The 18,409-nt window shown below is 40.0% G+C and overlaps 1 protein-coding gene and 1 long non-coding RNA gene across 7 annotated transcripts in view; one reads left to right on the plus strand and one right to left on the minus strand.

Annotated features, from left to right (window-relative positions):
• The window catches only part of LOC106083670 (tubulin polyglutamylase TTLL5), a 47,226-nt gene extending 32,302 nt beyond the window's left edge, over positions 1 to 14,924 (plus strand). For 5 of the 6 annotated variants that reach the window (XM_059364746.1, XM_059364748.1, XM_013246826.2 and 2 more), the window contains exon 2: positions 11,408 to 14,924. In XM_059364746.1, coding sequence (XP_059220729.1) covers positions 11,707 to 14,541 — 2,835 coding nt within the window. In that variant the 5' untranslated portion in view covers positions 11,408 to 11,706 and the 3' untranslated portion in view covers positions 14,542 to 14,924. Of the gene's footprint in view, positions 1 to 10,668; positions 11,171 to 11,407 lie in introns of those variants that run through there. The other variant, XM_013246823.2, reaches the window with a different exon arrangement.
• Positions 1,988 to 3,344, minus strand: LOC106083671 (uncharacterized). Its single transcript, XR_001220691.2, has 2 exons — positions 3,294 to 3,344; positions 1,988 to 3,233 (listed from the first exon to the last, which is right to left on the minus strand). It is a non-coding gene; the product is annotated as an uncharacterized LOC106083671 (long non-coding RNA).
• Positions 14,925 to 18,409: the final 3,485 nt, after the last annotated feature.

Consider the following 18,409-nt stretch of genomic DNA (forward strand, 5'->3'; position numbering starts at 1 on the left):
AATAGCCACAATTCATTTTAAAGTTTATATAGGTCATGTACAATTATTAAAAAACAGATGTCGGTTTTTTATTAATTGTTTTATTTCAAATTTTTCCAATAAAAAAATATAATATATAAAAATTAAGTTTTTACTATGAATATATTGTATTTAGAAAAATCAGAAACAATTTCTTATAATATGATTTATTTATTTATAAATTAATTAGTCAAACTTTATTAATAGACCAATTTTTCCGTTAACAAAAGGATCCAAAGAATTTCCACAAAAGAAGTTTACTCGTCGAAAGTTTCGTATGCGGCTAAAGATTTTTTGTATCTTTATTCGTTCGACCATTTTCGTGATTTTCACAGATTAACGATCGGACATGGCTAAATCGACTTAGATTGTCAAGACGAGCAAGAATGTCTGTACTTTACTTGGTGGCCCGGTATGCTTCGCTATATCCTTAAGTGTTTGCGGCATCTTTTGACGTGGTGTAAGTTTGAAAACAATTTATATTCGTATTTAACTCGCAAATACCTTCGCTTTGAATCCAATATTGGTGTTTTCTCCACAGACCCAAAATTTTTTTTTTTTATAAATTTCTTAATCTACTCTCAAGTACTTTTCGCTTGAATCCCATAATGTGCCGATCGGCTAACATGGCCGTTTGTGGGTGGTTTTTTGGTTTTAATTTCCACTGCCATAGTTATATATATATGTTATTCAAATTTGGGCTTGTCCCCCAAATAGATCAGCATCATGCTCTACTCTCAAATATCATTTATTTGAACCCCATATTGCCATTGGCCTCAGAATTGGATATCAAATTCGTTTTCTAATGTCAAATACCTTTCATTTAAACCCCTTATTGCAAAAGACAGCAAATATGTCCGGTTTAGGGTATGGGCCCTTAAAACTATCAATATCGAGATCCACTCCCTTTAAGACCCAAAATTGTCATGGTCAGCAAATACGCCCTAGGCAGTTGGCCCCGAATGTTGAAATCAGATTCATGGTCTACTCCCAAATACCTTTCGTTTGAGCCCCATATTTCCATAGTCGGCAAACATGATCGGTTTCGGGGGTGTTTTGGGGCGGCCGTTCAGTGACTTGGTCCTGAAAATATATATCAGATTCGTGTCCTACTCTAAAATACGTCTTATTACAGCCCAATATTGGAATGGTCAGAAAATACGTCCTATATGGGTGGTGTTATGGGGGTGGGTTGGCCCCATACACACTTTTTCCCGAATATTAATATCAAATTCATGCTTTACTCCCTCTTCTTTTGGGGTTGTTTTTCGAAGGGGCAGCCCCCTATACACTTGGTCCCACATTTGGATATCAGATTCGTATTCTACATTTAAATACCTTTTATTTGAGCCCTATATTGCCATGATCAGTAAATAAGTCCTGTTTGGGGGGTGTTTTGCGGAAGGGGTGCGCCCCAGAAACTTGGTCCCACGTTTGAATACCACATTCGTATTCTACTCGCTAATACCTCTCATTTGAGTCCCATATTGTCAAGGTTGGTAGATATGTCCGATTTAGGGGTTTTTTGGGGGTTGGGGGGGGGGGTCCCCCAAACACTTGGTCCGACAATTAAATATCAGATGCGTTTTCGACTCTTAAATACCTTTTATTTAAGTCCCATATTGTTATGATTGGTCTATATATATATTTGGTAAGTTTTGGGGGTGGGGCTGCCCCCCTAGGTATTCCATCCGAAATTTGGATACCAAATTTTCATTTTTAGGTTGCTATAAGGGCACACAACATTTTGCTTAAATCGCACCAACCATCGCCGAGATCTGGTGATTATTAGGGTAAGGGGGAGAGATATCAAAAAATGTAGTACCCTTTTCTCACCACGGGATCAATATGCACCATCAGTGAAAATTCCAAGAAAATTGGTTCAGCCGTTTTTAAGTCTATAAGGGACACTCAAACAAACAAACTCACAAATAAACACAAATTGATTTTTATATATAAGATTGCACAATTATGGTGTTATTTTCTTTATTTCAATCACGTACATAAATTCAAAACATTATTAACATAAAACTTGCGATGTGTTTAATAAAAGGCAAATGGAATCATTCGTTGGCGTTTACTTTTTTTTGCGGGTGAGGAGGAGCCCAACATTCTACAACTACCTCAGGGCACCCCGGCACGGGATAACTATTAGCACCACACAGGCTGGAACTTTGAACTCTAAACTGTATAATGTTTACCGTTGTCACGAGAAGCTAAGCTGCGAGTTACCGGGCGCTTCGACAGGCTGAGGATAGTCAGGTGCTGCATATGGAGTAGTTGCAACTACAGTCGCGGACAATCAGCGGTATGGAGTGAAGAGTCTCAGTGAGAAGCCGGACTACTCCGGATCTCGCATAAATACTGAGTGCCAATGATGCTCGATATGACAAGGTGTTCGGCTTGTCATTTGATAAATTCTTCGTTTAAAATGAGATACAGAAGCCCAAATCAGTTTTTTTCGTTTGCAGGCCAAACAAACGCTTGCTTTCGTCGTCGACAAACAGGCCATAAGTTGCAGTAGAATCCATGGTGGTGGGTTCCTAAGATTCGGCCTGGCCGCACTTAGCTCGATTTATCTTGTCTTGTTTTAATTAATTTTTTGACATTTAAATAAATTTTTAATTAAATTTTTCTGACATTTAAATTAAATCAAAAATAAAGTTACGCCACATAAAGAAATCCCCCATACGTTTATTTCTTAGCCCATTTTCTACCAACTTCTGCAACGATAGTGCTGATTCCATTTGACTTGACAACTGCAGAAAAATAATTTCAAATGAGTGATATGAAACCACTGTTTATGATGCATCGTTTCATGGCTGAATAACGTTGACCTTGTTTCTCCTCAAGGCATTTATGAGAATCATTTGCTTTCTTCTCCACAATCGATATTTTATGTTATGAGGTAAATACAACAATAAACGAAATATTTTCATTTTTCGAGGTCAAGGCCATTAAAGAAAACATCTACCTCCAATGGCTCGATTAAACTCTAACCACTGTGCAATCTGATTAAATATTTTAAAGATGGGATGGAAACAATTCAGTAGGATGGCACTACAATTTGCATACACTCCTAGGTTGGCTGTGGTCATTTTGGTTGCAATTTCAATATCTCTCACTCTCTCGCTGCCCCTGCTCGGACAATTAAAAATGCCGCATTTCCATGTGTCTTAAATGGTCTCTGCTAGGTTTTCTCCAATTGAACGTGACTAAGAAGCAAACAATTCAAATAAGCAAAACAGCAAAGCAGTAAAGCATTCTAAACGCACAAACACTCAAATCAACCATCCAACGAACTAGCCGTAATCGATTTGTTTACACATTTCTGTTGTTGTTGTCGTAGTGGCTTGTATTGCTCCTCTCAATCGAAAGCAGATTGAAATAAAAGCGAGAAGAGAGAAATGCATGACTGACATAAGAGACGAAAGCATGAAAACCATACCCGTTCTCTTGTGTTTGTTTGTCCCCTTTGGAGGTGTGGGATCAGTGTTACCAATAGCAAAAAAAATCTTAGCCTAGTTTTCTAATAGACAAAAATGTTGTTAAATCCAAGATTTTACAATAAAATCAAATAGTTCACTCTTATCCTAGGAAATTCTTTGAATTCGTGGCTCATGCGCCGCATTGTAAACTAAATTAACTGCTTGTCCCACTAACTTTGTGCCACTCAAGTGAGTGACTCGAGTCACTCAAACGAACGGAAACCGCTCATTTTCAGTGACACAAAATTAGTGGGACAGGCAGTTAATTTAGTTTACAATGCGGCGCATGAGTTTAATTCGCTTTAAGTTCAAAGAAAAAAAATTAAAAAATTTGTTTAGACCGTATAAAGCGTGGAGCATACTTATAAACCCTTAACTCGCGATAAATACCATAAATTTTGAAAAGGGGCAGAAAAAGGGATAAAGCCTAGTACTGACTTAAAATGAACGAAAATTGTCTCTTAATTGACTGTGAAATATGCCGCATCCTATTGGACGATATAACAGAAACAAAAATGCAGCGACACTAGGGTTTTGCATCGGGAATTCCCGAGCCGGCTTCAACAAGGGGGAATTCCTGGGAAAATATTTAAGAAACATTCACAATTTTTTTTTATTGTGCGGCTACATTTCTTGTATATCAGCTTAGTAAACAGAGTTGTTTGTGGCCCAGTTCGCGAGCAATTAATTACATTTGCCATTAACTGAAGCGAAATTTATATTGACGTAGCGACATGTCTACGTTATGGTGGTTTCGATTCTGCAAAAAAAAGGTTTTACAATAATGTTGCACTTACAAGGGACAACATTTTGCAAATGTCGCCCCAACCCTCTCATAGTGTTACACTTTTTGCATTTCCAATCAAACATGTTCATGTATCCATATGTCGTCATTTCGACCAAATAATACGGTAAAAATCGCATCCTCGTATTCGTATGAAGAACTTTCTAGCAATGCATCTATTATGCCGTTAGCTAAATAAAAAGCTTTCACTTTTTCCATTATTATATATTATTTTGTCTTTTTCTTCTGTTCAACAGAATTTAGCCACTGATTTACAGTGCGACATTCTCCACCGTAGACTCGGCACGGTGAAAAAAAATGCAACATTTTTTGACTCTCTGTAGGCAACACCATTACAAACGAACACTACACTCGATGGTGGGATTAAATTTTTTGGACAAACGAACACAAAATTTCGATGTCAGTGCAGCATGTGCATGCGCAGCGAAATTTATACTGACGCAGTGACATGTTGCTACTATTTTTCTCAAAGAACTCAGTAACGAGTTCGCATTTTCTTCGTAAACATATTTTTTATAATGTGTTTTGACAGTTGTTGTGGCGAAAAGACGAAGTCAATACTAGACTTAAAACTTGAATCGTACAGCACTCATTTATATGTGAGAAGTTTGCCCCTGTACCTTAATGGAATGTTTGTGGGCAAACTTGCATAACTTCGTACTGATGTAGGAGTACGGGGAATGGCAGACACAGAGCCTGTATTCCCCAAATAGTGGTCTAAATGGTTGTCTTCTCCCGTCGCTAAGCATTGAATATTTAGTAGTAGCCAACCTTCAAATTATAAGTCTCATTACTGGCTGGCTTCCCTATATATGACACATGATTCAGAGACGGCGCCTTCAAGCTTATGCTGCTTGTTGAAGACGCTTGTACAGGGTAAAAGAGCCGCATTGTAGGAAGTGATGCTAATGCACATCACCAGATATGGGGAAGATCGGATATCAACGAAAGTGATGAGCAATGCAATGCAATTGCAATTGTCAGACCCATTATGCCATGTGGTGTTATGGTCTGGTGGACGGCGCTTCAAAAGTCCAAATTCTGCTCAATACTCAGTCGGATCTAAAGGTTGGCTTGTTTGTGCATCACAGTCGCACTGAGGACGACGCCATCTAATGCACTGAATCAAATGTTTCACCTAGTACCTCTGGATATTGTAGCTTGACAAATTGCTGCAACCACTACTGTGAGACTAAGTGAGCTTTTCCATTAGTCATGTGGTGTCTACGGACACCGTATTAACCTTGATACAATGCCCGATGTTCCAGGTGGGCTTTGGGGCGTACTCTGCAGAACTAGGTCTGGTCTCATAAGGAAGGTTACCCGACCAATTAAAGAAATCATGGAATGGCTAAGACATAATCTCATAACGACGACTGGCATAAATATCATCTCAGACAGCCATTAAATCCCTAGAACGTATTTTTGAACTCAAATACCGTCCTCGACTGTCGCAGATCTCCCAACGAGTTGGCTGAACAGTTCAAAATTCACCTGTTCTGGGTGCCGATCCACAGAGATGTTCCAGGGAATTGTAGATCGGAAGAACTTGCGAGACTATAAACTACCTAACACATTCCAGGGGATCTGGAATTTAGGTTCTCATTTCTTTGGAAACTTGTCTGAATTTACGGATGTAAATATTCGCAAGTTGTTAGGCCTTTTAATGCGACCTGGATTGTTAAATGGCAGGAACTAAATAGAAGGCATCTTCCTTCTCCTGTGGTACCACAATGGACGAAAATGTCTAAGTGAGTCAGATGGCAAACTGCCACTTAACCTTGCATAGTAACCTACATCTTTAGTTTTTACCTTTTTACCTCTACTCTACTTTTTACCACTACTCTACTTTTTACCTCTCTAAAATGGTTCCAATTTGCTGGATTGGCATCTGGCGAATTGGACGACCACTGAGTGCACGAAATGAAGTGTAAAACATAATTTTTTAACCATTCGTTCGCAACAACTCATTTGCTCTTTTGATTATAGCTTTTTATGCGTTGGTATTAGATCGAGTGTCTTTTGAAACTTGTAAGGCTTTTCCTTGAGCTCGTTTTTCATTGTGTTGCATCCTTGCATGGGATATTTTCAGCATATTAGCCATTTGATTACTGGAGACAGAGTGGGCCTGGGGGTCTACATTGAGAACCCAGGGACTGAGATCTGTTTCTGATTGCCTGGCCATAGTATGGTCCTGCTGGCGGAGATCTGGGCGAACACGGAATGCGTGAGGTTGTATGGTGTTTGCTAACGCGAAGACGTCTAGTATGAACATCTTTACAGACAGTAAACTGACCATTAGGACAATAAAAACCAGAACGGTCAGATCAATAACAGTCCTTGAATGTAAGATGCAGATTTACGCCTTCTCTGGGGAAAGCACATTCCACATTGTATGAGTGCCGGACCAAAGCGGAGTAAGGAGGAATAAAAGAGCAGACGAGTTGGCAGTCAAGGACAGTGGTTAGCAGTCAATTAACTTGGTCAATCAGAAACCTTTCGGGCAGTTCGAGTTAAGGGCATGGGCTTCTGTGGCGAACGAAAATCCTATAGGGAGTTCGGGAAAGGAAATAAGAAGAGGTCAGAAAAGCTTTCGGTATCATTACGGGACACATAGGACTACGAGCTCGCTAATGCAAAATCGGACATGACCTGACTTAGGGCGTGGTATGAAAAACAATTATGGATTTTGTAAGTAGCATGGAATTCGTGACTTAAATTTTTTTCCAGCTTAATTTTTTTATTTAGAGCGCACAACAAGCCTATTACTGGCTCAGGTGTATGGCCATAGAGGCGTGAGAACCCTATACTCGCACTAACGGTAACGCAGTGCGAGTGAGTATTAGACCTTATCAACATCCGAACCGAATATGATCGAGATCGAACCATGTTGTTGCTGTAGCAGTTTGTTGTGCTCAATATTTCGTCTGCTTGATTCCGTTGAGTGTCCAAATCCAGGAACTCTGCGACTAAGATGAGATGCGCCACAGGGATCTGGGTCTGAGTCGAGTGGGTCTGGATAGGCAGGTCATCTTTGTCGTGTGGTCCCTGGTCACAATCGGGATATACATCTTGCACGTTTGCATCAATCCTTCCCCTATTGGAAATGAGGCGGCCGCATCCGCCGAAGCGTAATTGAGCCAGAACTACTCTGGTTTGCCGGGGGAGGTCAATTTCTTTAGGTGCGTCTGGAGGCGGTCAGGTGCAACTGAGCTGATGAGACCACACTGGCGCTGCATGATTTACCACAGACCGGACAATTGCTTTGTACATAGACAACAAGGTTTCTTTTTCTGCACCCCAAGTGCTGCCGACAGGTGACTTGATGATCTTTTTTCTATTTTTGACTTTATCATAATTGCTATGGCATGCGGGAAGAATGTGTAAGAGCTGTCAAATGTGAAGCCAAGTATTTTGGGACACTTAATGGTCGAATCATTTCTTCATCGACCATAACAGTTAACTGGGTATTCACCTCACGCGTATTCGTAGTGGTCAATGTGGCAGAAGATTTGGTGGCAGATATCTTCAGATTTTTTGCAGCGAAGTTCGTTGAGGTAGACGTTCAAGCTATCGCAGCTGTCATCAATGTAGTGGAGGCCTGATGCCATTATTCTTCAATTATCCATATTTGGATATTGTTGCCACATCGATGTCCAGGTTTTGGATAAAGGCGAAATATGGGCGAATATATATATATATATTTTTACTACGGAACTTTTATATCTGAAAATTTCAAGAAAATCGAATATTTTTGAGTTATGAAATATAAATATCGAACGAGTGTATCCACACCATAGGGCCTACTTCGTATTTGATTTGTCTGAGGAGGACATTGTTGTGCATGAGAACTTTTATTGTCTTCCATCACCACGCCGAAAAATGGGTCAAATCTGTCCATAAACTACATACGTTGCTACCATAATACATAAGCCGATCTCCTGCTTAAACCTTTTAAGCTCCTAGAGAGAGCAATTCTTGGCACATTTCATTTAAATTTTGCAGGATGACATGTTGTGACTATAAAAATCTAAAAAACAATATGCTTCTTATAACCATTTTTTTTTTGTTTTCGCCTATAATAAGCTATCGTGCAAAGAAATTGAAAATTGCGATCTATGGCAGAGAGTATATAAAATTCTGCCCTTCTTCCAGTGATAATTCTACAATATTTCCAGTGATAGCTACCAGGGACATATCTTCAAAATCGAAAAATTGCCAAAATTCATGTTACTGTGAAATTGGCGAAGATACCTCAACTTTTTTTAAAACTGTGGTAGCTATTGGGTGCAGTAACTGACACATCGGCGGTGACATTTGGTCATAATGTCAGAGCTGAATTTTACACTGATTGCCAACACAGATTTTTTTTGGAAGTTGTATTAATGGCTTCGAACGCTAGACAACGGCAACTCTCTTGTTGCTGCTCCGTGTGCCCAGGTTCGCATTAACGACAAAAAATACCCAAAAATAGAGCTGCCTTAGAATAATTCTAGCTCGAGTTAGTAAAGAGGTATCGTAATGAAATTTGAATTGGGGTAAAGTAGACAACTGAAACCAGTTACAACAATTTTTCTCGTCATGATTTTCGGGAAAATTGGCTTGTCAAAAGTCGGCAATTGTTTATGTCCCATAAATCAAACGAAAAAATTTCTTAAAAATTTTTAGGAGTGAGATTTCTGGAATCCGTTTTAATGTCTTGTTGTATTTGATGGTTTCTATAAAAAAATAATTTGATGGCAATAATCCTTCTTCTTCAGACAACAGGTTCTATTTTATGCCAAAATCATTTAATCCAACTTTCTTCGCTAAATGGTCACAAAATATTTAAAAAATGATATTTTTGTTGTAGGAAATTAGGAAATTATTTTTTTTTTTTTAATTTAGAAAATTCAAAATCAAATCACAGAAAATTCAAAATATTTGAAAAAATTGTTACGTCAATATAAATTCTTTAAATTATGAATATTTAGTATTTATCGTATATATGTCAAGACATCTATAATTTTCATAGAATTTTTAAGTTATACCCCTGTTAAAGTAAATAAGCTGTTTTGTACTTTTTGGTACCGTATGATTTGTTAAAAAATCATTTATTTAGTCAAAATATATTTCTTAGTAGAATATACATGTTAAATTTCAGAGCTCTTGTTCAATTCGTAACGAATGTATAAAATGACACCAAATGCGGTACTAAACGTTTTTTTCTTCCGTTTCCATTTTTTTCATATTTTTTCTATCTACCCCCTTTATATCGCAACAACAATCACTTAAGCCAAATTTTGAAGTTGTAGCTCTACCCGTTCGCCCTATGCAAAGTTCATCTATTTCGTACCTTTTTTGGTACATCTTTGTTTCTAAATGTTCAAAAAGTAATTTGACATCACAATTTAGGCTGCCATAGTGTACCTAAATTCCAAAAATCAAAGCTCTAGCTCAATTAACAAACAAGGTACCAAAAAGTACCAATTGCGGTACTAAACGCACTATTTTTCCAATTTCCGATACTATTTTGGGAAATTTTTGTCATCAAATCTTATTTTTTCGAGACGCTCAAAATCATAATTCTAGCCCCATGCGTTCGTGCTAGGTAAAAATTCACCATTTCGTACTTTTTAGTACTTTAACGTACGGATATCACAAAACCCCATCTTATCGTGCGCCTACGATCCAAGACCCACATTTGTGCCAAATTTCATAACTCTAGCTTAAGCCGTTTGAGCTGGCAGTTGTTGCGTCAATCTATCAGTCAGTTAGCCAATCAGTCAATCACGCGTCTCTTTTATATATAGAGAGAAAATTACATCAAAATCGTACAACGAAATCGAAGGTCAGGCGTAGTGCGTTGCAATTTTGTCTTTAAAACTATTTATTGAAATTTGTGGATAGAAAAAATTTTAGGACAATTGGTTGGTTGGTTGGGACAGATAAGCGTAATAAAAAGACTTGAAAAATATTTATGCAAAATTTAAATTTTGGATTTAAAAAATAATCTAGAGGTTAGGTTGTCTTTGGAGCGTTTTTCGCTGAAAGATTGTTCTTAAAAAATTCATTAAATGTAGTCTTTAGAAAAAATTGAATAACTTTTTTTTCTAAAAATTTAGTCTTTAGAAAAAAATGTAAAGAAACTTTGTCCCGGCCGTGCTGAAGTTTTGACATAATATAGAGCATATTGTGCTGAAATTTTGTCTCCAGAAAAATATAATTAAAATTTTTTAGCAAAAAATTCATTAAAATTTAGTTTTTACTAAGAATTTCATTACAATTTTGTGCGGATTTCACCTAACTGAATGCAGCTTTTAAGTAGTTTTTTTTTTTTTGTCAAATAAAATACCCCTACTTTAAGGCTTCAATAAGATTTGTGAATACGGCCGTATATAAATATTTGCTTTTATTTAATTTTGTTTTTTTCTTTGTTTTCTTATACACCATACTAAAGGCCACAAGGCAACACTGTTAAGAGGTTTTTGCTGCGCTCACTACTATATGGGGTGATTGTCTGTGGGGAGCTTGTTATATTCTGGTATGGTGTATTGAATCATAACAGTAGTTGTTTTTATTCAAACATTTAGATGCATTTGGAGAGTTTATATGAGAATCCAAAAAAGCGAGAGAAGGTGAGAGAGAGAAACAAGAGCTCTGCTAGAGAAGGTAGAATGCGCAAGTGAGAGTTATGAACTTGACTGACGCCTTGGTTGTTTAAGGACATACACCACACACGGTGTTGTTTCCACCTTACACTCACGCGACAGGCAGCAGCAAAAGGGCATACGGAAATCAGTTGAAATATTTTATTAGGCTCGGAAACAACACCACAACTTTCGACTCAACCAGCTGAAGCACAGCAACCCTAAAAATTGTTTGTGTTTGTCTATTATTTTTTTTTCGATTTGTATTCTCTAAAGGCTGTGTTGTGTGTGTGTGTGTGTTGCTTGCCTTTTTCCCGTCAGAGCAAAAATTAATAACAAAATTTATTTCCGTGAATTTGTGGAGTTTATTAGAGTTATACTTAAACTTTTAGCCATCATAATTTAGGCAATAGATTTACTTAAATTCAGAGACCAAAATTTAATTCTGTGATCAAAATAATTTTCAGAGGACAACGAATACGGCAATGACGATTTAACTCACACTCTGCCCACTCCGCCCTTTTGAACACCGCGGAAAATCCTGCATAACATGTCAAGACGACTGGGTGACAGAGTATATGTTGTCATCGTCAGCTTGGTGGAAGAACCATTGGATGAATCATTAGCAAATTTTAAACGCGAGTTGCGGTCAGTCGAGAGTTAACCAAGCAAACATAGCACACGAAACGTGAAACGGAAGAAAATTACGCAATTGGTGCAGTTATTTTAAGCAATGTAAATAGAGGGGCAGGCTATTAAAGACACTATGCCCACAACCGATGCCCGGCCCAACAACAATGTCGCAACAACGGCAGGAGGCAAACGTTACGAGAAGCCGCGTGAAAATGAGTGGATTACCAGTGGGGCCTTGGGATCACGAGATGCCGTTTTAGTTTTTCGCACAACTGTTCTGAACTGTTCGCGTCCTCAACAGCAGGTGGCGCGTAGCGACAGTGGTAGCTCGGTGAAGGATGTGGGCGTTAATGAGGACCCTGCCTTGGAAATTTATCATCATAAACAGAACGAGAAGAGCAAATCTACCAGCAGCCTCTCCACGGTGAATGCGGAGCGAAAATCGTTGAGAAATGAAGCAATAACCTCAACCCAAAGAAGAATTGGCACTCACATTGGCTCGCCGGGGGACAAGCAAAAACGCTGTTTGGTTAGCCTCCCCAAACACTTGGAGAACAAAAAGCTATGGGATTCTATGTCCTCTAGTGATAATTCTATTTCCAGTGATGGCAACGATTCCGAGGACAATGAAAAGGATAGATCTTCTCCTGGTGCTAGCAAACGTCCTTTTCAGAGGTCACTTAGCAATCATATGACCGCCGCCGACCCGGATATGGAAAATGACAATGAGAACGAGAATGAACATGATGCGGATGGCGATGATCATGCCCCTGCCCTAGACATGCCTGCCACAAATCTTAAGTTGACCTACAAATTTTTACAAACCGAAACCAAATTACTGCGCAAAATATTCGCCCGACATGGCCTTACCGAAGCCGAGGAAGATGAATCGTTTAGCATTCTCTGGACTGGCGTACACATGAAACCTGATATGTTAAGAAACCTGTCGCCCTATCAAAGGGTAAATCATTTCCCCAGATCCTACGAGTTGACACGCAAAGATCGCCTGTACAAGAACATAGAGCGAATGCAGCATTTGCGCGGTATGAAACATTTTGATATAGTGCCACAATCATTCTTACTGCCCCTAGAGTATAAGGATTTGGTAACAGCCCACAATAAGTGCCGAGGACCGTGGATCGTAAAGCCTGCAGCATCTAGTCGTGGTCGTGGCATTTTTATTGTAAACTCTCCTGACCAAATACCGCAGGATGAGCAGGTTCTAGTCTCCAAGTATGTAGCCGATCCTCTATGCATAGACGGCCACAAATGCGATTTGCGTGTCTATGTGCTGGTAACTTCATTCGATCCTCTGATTATCTATCTATATGAGGAGGGTTTGGTGCGCTTGGCCACCGTGAAATATGATCTTGACGCTGACAATCTCTGGAACCCTTGCATGCACCTTTGCAATTACAGTATTAACAAATACCACACCGACTATATTAAGTCCAGCGATGCGCACGAGGAAGATGTCGGCCACAAATGGACTCTTTCGGCACTGTTGAGACATTTGAAATCCCAAGGTTGTGATACCAACTTGCTGATAGCGAGCATAGAAGATTTGATCATCAAGTCGATATTCTCTTGTGCCCAAACGGTTATATCGGCCTGTCGAATGTTTGTGCCCAATGGCAGCAATTGTTTCGAGCTGTACGGCTTCGACATACTCATTGATGACACTTTGAAGCCCTGGTTGCTAGAAGTCAACTTATCACCATCAATGGGTGTAGATAGTCCTCTGGATGCCAAGGTTAAATCGTGTCTTATAACTGATCTCTTGACGTGCGTAGGAATACCGGCCTATACACCAACCATGAGGGCCCACTTCGATAGTAGGTGGACTAGATTTCGCAGTGTATCGCATAGTAGGCGCACAAATTCTGCGGAACCCACAGGTGTCGGCAATGGTGCAGTAGTTAACACTACAGTCAACAAACGATCGTCGGTGAGTACTTCGGCATGCAAGAATTTAACGCTAGAAGAACAACGCATCGTACGCAATGCTCGTTTTCAAAATGCCCGCCGTGGGGGCTTCGTACGCATTTTTCCCACTGAGGATAGCATGTCGCGTTATGGCAATTTTCTAGACTCGGTTACGGGTATACCCATGTCTACACCCGTTCTACAGGGACAATCTTTCCAGGCGCCCATGATGCAGCACAATTACAATCAACTTTTGTATCAGCAATTGTATGGCGGCGCCAAGCAAGGTGCAATTTCCAAAGAGGGCAATTCCTTCGAAGAGCGCATAAGACAATATGAGCGTGTTCTCGAGACTTCGGCACCCATATTGTTTGATACCAAGCGCGTTGAACCTAAATGCGAGGAAGAAGGTAAACGATTGCGCAAGCAAGTTCTCAAGTTAATACAGAATGGATCAGAGCTGACACAATTGCAGGCGCGACAAAGTTTTAGTACTTATCTGGAGGCCATACTGCGACGTCTGGTACTTGAACCTAAAGACAGCCATGAGAAGATCATACTGAAATTTCTCAATCGCGTGGGTGGAGCTGTCAAAGCGCCAGTGTATTTTCGAAATCCCCAAAATTTTGGTGTGGTCAGCAAAGCCCGCTCTGCCATGGTAGCAAAACTGCTGGGAGATTTTCTTGACCAATACAATCGTGATACAGAGGCCTATGTAGATTCGTTCGACCATATTGCCATGATTCCCACAAGCATCTTCTTGGAATTCCTGTCACAAGCCCAAGAAGCAGACCTGGAAGCTGTTTTGGGCCTTCACACTAGCCTCACAGGCACTATGCCCTTCCTCTACAACAGATGTGGTATTTCCGTGCCTCCCACACCGCCAATACCTTCCGGCTTGCATGGGTTCCTCAAGGCTCTGCCAGCCATGGTACTGAGCGGTTCCGCAGCCCGTGATTTTAATAAAACCGACGCCTACTACAGGCCCTCCATGGAGAGGGATGCAACGGCCCCCAGCAAAAAGGATCAAAATAGAAAGTAATTAACTAATCAATCACGCCCTGCCTCCCGCCCCTTGCAAACAAATTAACAGTGTATAGTATGTTATTGGAGAGATTGTGAGCTTACTTAAAAACCCTTAAGAACACTCTCACACTGGTTAAAATAAAGCTTTACTACAATTTTACACTTCTACTCACAAAAACACACACAATTTACTAGTTAAAAGAAACCAAACCAACAAAACAAACAAAAAATACCAAGGAATAACTTCAGGTGTCATGTGATACATGAGAAATCGAAATGCTTTGAGGCCCGCTCGCTCGAAAGTGATGTCATTTATGCCTACAATGAATCTTATCTTTAATAAATTATTATAAAATTCTATGTTAAGCACACAGATTTTTAGCTATTCCATTTTTTTAATGATTAAGTAAAAACAATTTTTAAATGAATTTTCCCAAAAGAAACCGAAAAACAAAACTAAAAACAAAAGTAATATTTTAATACTTGAAACAATGAACATGATGATATGACAGGCAAAAACAATGAAAACTAGTCCTTTTGAATTCTTAATAAATATATATATATATATACACACATATAAAGAAATATCCTTAGCTAATTGTATTGTATCCAAAGCAAACAAAATCTATTTATTTTTTTAAAAAGTCATAATAAAATTCATCTATTTGCGAATTTTTTGCTTACAAAAATTTAATGTTTTTCTAATTTTACATAATTTGAGACGTTTTTGGAGAACTTGAGGGTAAGCGATAAGAACATCGAATTCGACGAAATATACCAAAAACAGGTAAGTACATGTTTTAGGCTACATAAGCGAAAATAATTGCACTACACCAATTTTCGTCCAGAGCTTTAACTTTGGTTAGGTTGAAAGGCCAGTAATCGGCTTTTTTGTGCGCCCTAAATACAAAAAAATAGTAACCTCGAAAAGAAAATCTAAGCTAGGAATTCCGTGCTACTTACAAAATCCTTAACTGTTTTCCATGCCACTCCCCTAAGCCGGTTCATGTCTGGTATAGTGTCCCCACCTAAGTGCTGGTATCTGTTTGACGCGAAAGCCGGACAATGACAAAGGAAATGCTCCAACATCTCTTCATTTTCCCCACATACCCTACACATGCTATCACTTGCCGCACCGATCTCACATAAGTGAGCTCGTAGTCGTAGTTTGTGTCTCGTCATGATACCAATAGCTATACTGACCTCCTTCTTACTTCCTTTCAGTAATAGCCTCGTCTTCTCACGTTCTGGATCCCCCCTTAGGATTTTCGCCGTCCTACCGACCGTTTCGCTGTTCCACATGTTTCAAACGCATTCGTCGCCCACGCCCTTAACTCGGACTGCGTCGACCCGAAAGACTTCAAGTTAACCAATTTTATTGTTGGCGGTCCTCTGGCCATCACCGCCAAATCGTCAGCAATTTTTCCCCCTTACTTCGTCCTGGCCCGGCACCCAAACAATGCGGATTTTGCCATCCTCAGAGAAGGCGTTAATCTCATTCATACGCTGCAAGACTGTTCGTGATGTTGTCCGTAAAGATGTTCACACTCGACGTCCTCGTGTCAGGCCGGATCTCCGCCTGAAGGACCGTATTATGGTCAGACAATCTAAAAGAAATGTCAGTTCTCAATGTAGGTCCCCAGGTCCACTCAGTCCTCTAGCTTTGATCCATCCGTGTAACATGATCTTGCAGATGGCAATACAAGTGGCAAGTCAATCCAAGACTGTGCCGCTGCAGCAGTGCCTCGCAATCGACCTCAAGGTTCATCTCAGGTATCTTCTTTCCTTCCTTCCAGGTTTCCTGTCGTCGCCTCGATTATTTTGCGATGGCATGAGCTGCTCCCATCCGCAATCCATTCTCCCATCGCCTTTAGTCTCATAGCCGCAGTGGCTGCCTAACACTTAATCTGTATGTCAATGGCTCGAATATCTGGAATAGTCTCCAATGCCCTAGTGGGCGTGGTCCTCGTCGCTCCGCCTATGCCAAGACAACATGTTCCCTGAACCTGTTGTATGATCCTTATGTTTCACTCGTTCTCCATAGCAGTCCACCAAACTACTGAGGCGTATGTAAGTATTGATCTTATCACGCTCCTGTAGAGCCAGTGGACTATTCTCGGATTTAGGCCCCATTTCGAGCCTACGGTCCGTCTACATAGTGCCCAACATCTGTGAGCCTTCTCAGTACGCTCCTGAATGTGACACTTTCAATTCAGTTTCCTGTCCAAGATCACACCTAAGTATTTGACCTTGTCAGATATCGAAATCGTCTTATTGAGTAAACGTGGTGCATTAAATTGGCCCACCTTCGTCTTCCTCATGAACAGGCATGTTTCAGTCTTCTCTGGGTTAACATTGAGAGCTCTGAGCTTAGCCCAGTCATATGCCATAAGCAAGACCCTACTGGCCCTTCTCCATAGCTGGTTCAGATCCTCACCCTTTAGAAGGGTTATAACATCGTCTGCGTAGCAGACGGGTTCAAATTTCTCCTCAGTCATCATCCGTCATAGGTCATTTATGGTGGTCACCCATAGCAGTTGCGATAAAATCCCACCCTGTGGTGTGGCTTGTGCCACTTTCTCCCTTATATTTATGTAATGGGAACACAATTTATCCACCTGTTCCTTATCCAGTCTCCACCCAGTACTGGTATAAGGATAGGATCAGTGTGTCGGTCCGTACATTATTAAAGGACCCCACAATGTGAATGCATACCGCCATTGTGTATGTTTTGCCATTGAAGGATTCTTCTACTTTATGCACAACCTCGTGCAGAGCAGTCTTCACCGACCTTCCCTTGACATAGGCATGCTGTTTTTATTTAAGCAGTTCGCTGGATGGAGAGATTCGACTTAAATTGTGACTTTTTTATACCCTCCACCATAAGATGGGGGGCATACTAATTTCGTCATTCTGATTGTAACTAGTCGAAATATTCGTCTGAGACCCCATAAAGTATATATATTCTTGATCGTCGCGACATTTTATGTCGATCTAGCTATGTCCGTCCGTCCGTCTGTCTGTCGAAAGCACGCTAACTTCCGAAGGAGTAAAGCTAGCCACTTGAAATTTTGCACAAATACTTCTTATTAGTATAGGTCGGTTGGTATTGTAAATGTGCCATATCGGTCCATGTTTTGATATAGCTGCCATATAAACCGATCTTGGGTATTGACTTCTTAAACCTCTAGAGTGCGCATTTCTTATCCGATTGGGATGAAATTTTGCACGACGTGTTTTGTTATGATATCCAACAACTGTGCCAAGTATGGTTCAAATCGGTCCATAACCTGATATAGGTGCCATATAAACCGATCTTGGGTCTTGACTTCTTGAGCCTTTAGAGTGCGCAATACTTATCCGATTGGAATGAAATTTTGCACGACGTGTTTCGTTATTATATCTAACAACTGTGCCAAGTATGGTTCAAATCGGTACGTAACCTGATATAGCTGCCATATAAACCGATCTTGGGTCTTGACTTCTTGAGCCTCTAGAGTGCGCAATTCTCATCCGATTGGAATGAAATTTTGCACCACGTGTTTTGTTACGATATCCAACAACTGTGCCAAGTATGGTTCAAATCGGTCCATAACCTTATATAGCTGTCATATAAACCGATCTTGGGTCTTGACTTCTTAAGCCTCTAGAGGGCGCATTTCCTATCCGATTTGAATTTGGCACGTAGTATTTTGTTATGATATCCAACAACTGTGCCAAATATGGTTCAAATCGGTTTATAACCTGATATAGCTTTCATATAAACAGATCTGGGGACTTGACTTCTTGAGCTTCTAGAGGGCGCAATTCCTATCCGATTTGGCTGAAATTTCCCAAGACGTTTTTTATTGTTACCTTCAACAACTATGTAAAATAAAGTACAA

The sequence above is a fragment of the Stomoxys calcitrans genome, chromosome 3 (assembly GCF_963082655.1).
Source record: "Stomoxys calcitrans chromosome 3, idStoCalc2.1, whole genome shotgun sequence".
NCBI classification, from domain to species: domain Eukaryota; kingdom Metazoa; phylum Arthropoda; class Insecta; order Diptera; family Muscidae; genus Stomoxys; species Stomoxys calcitrans.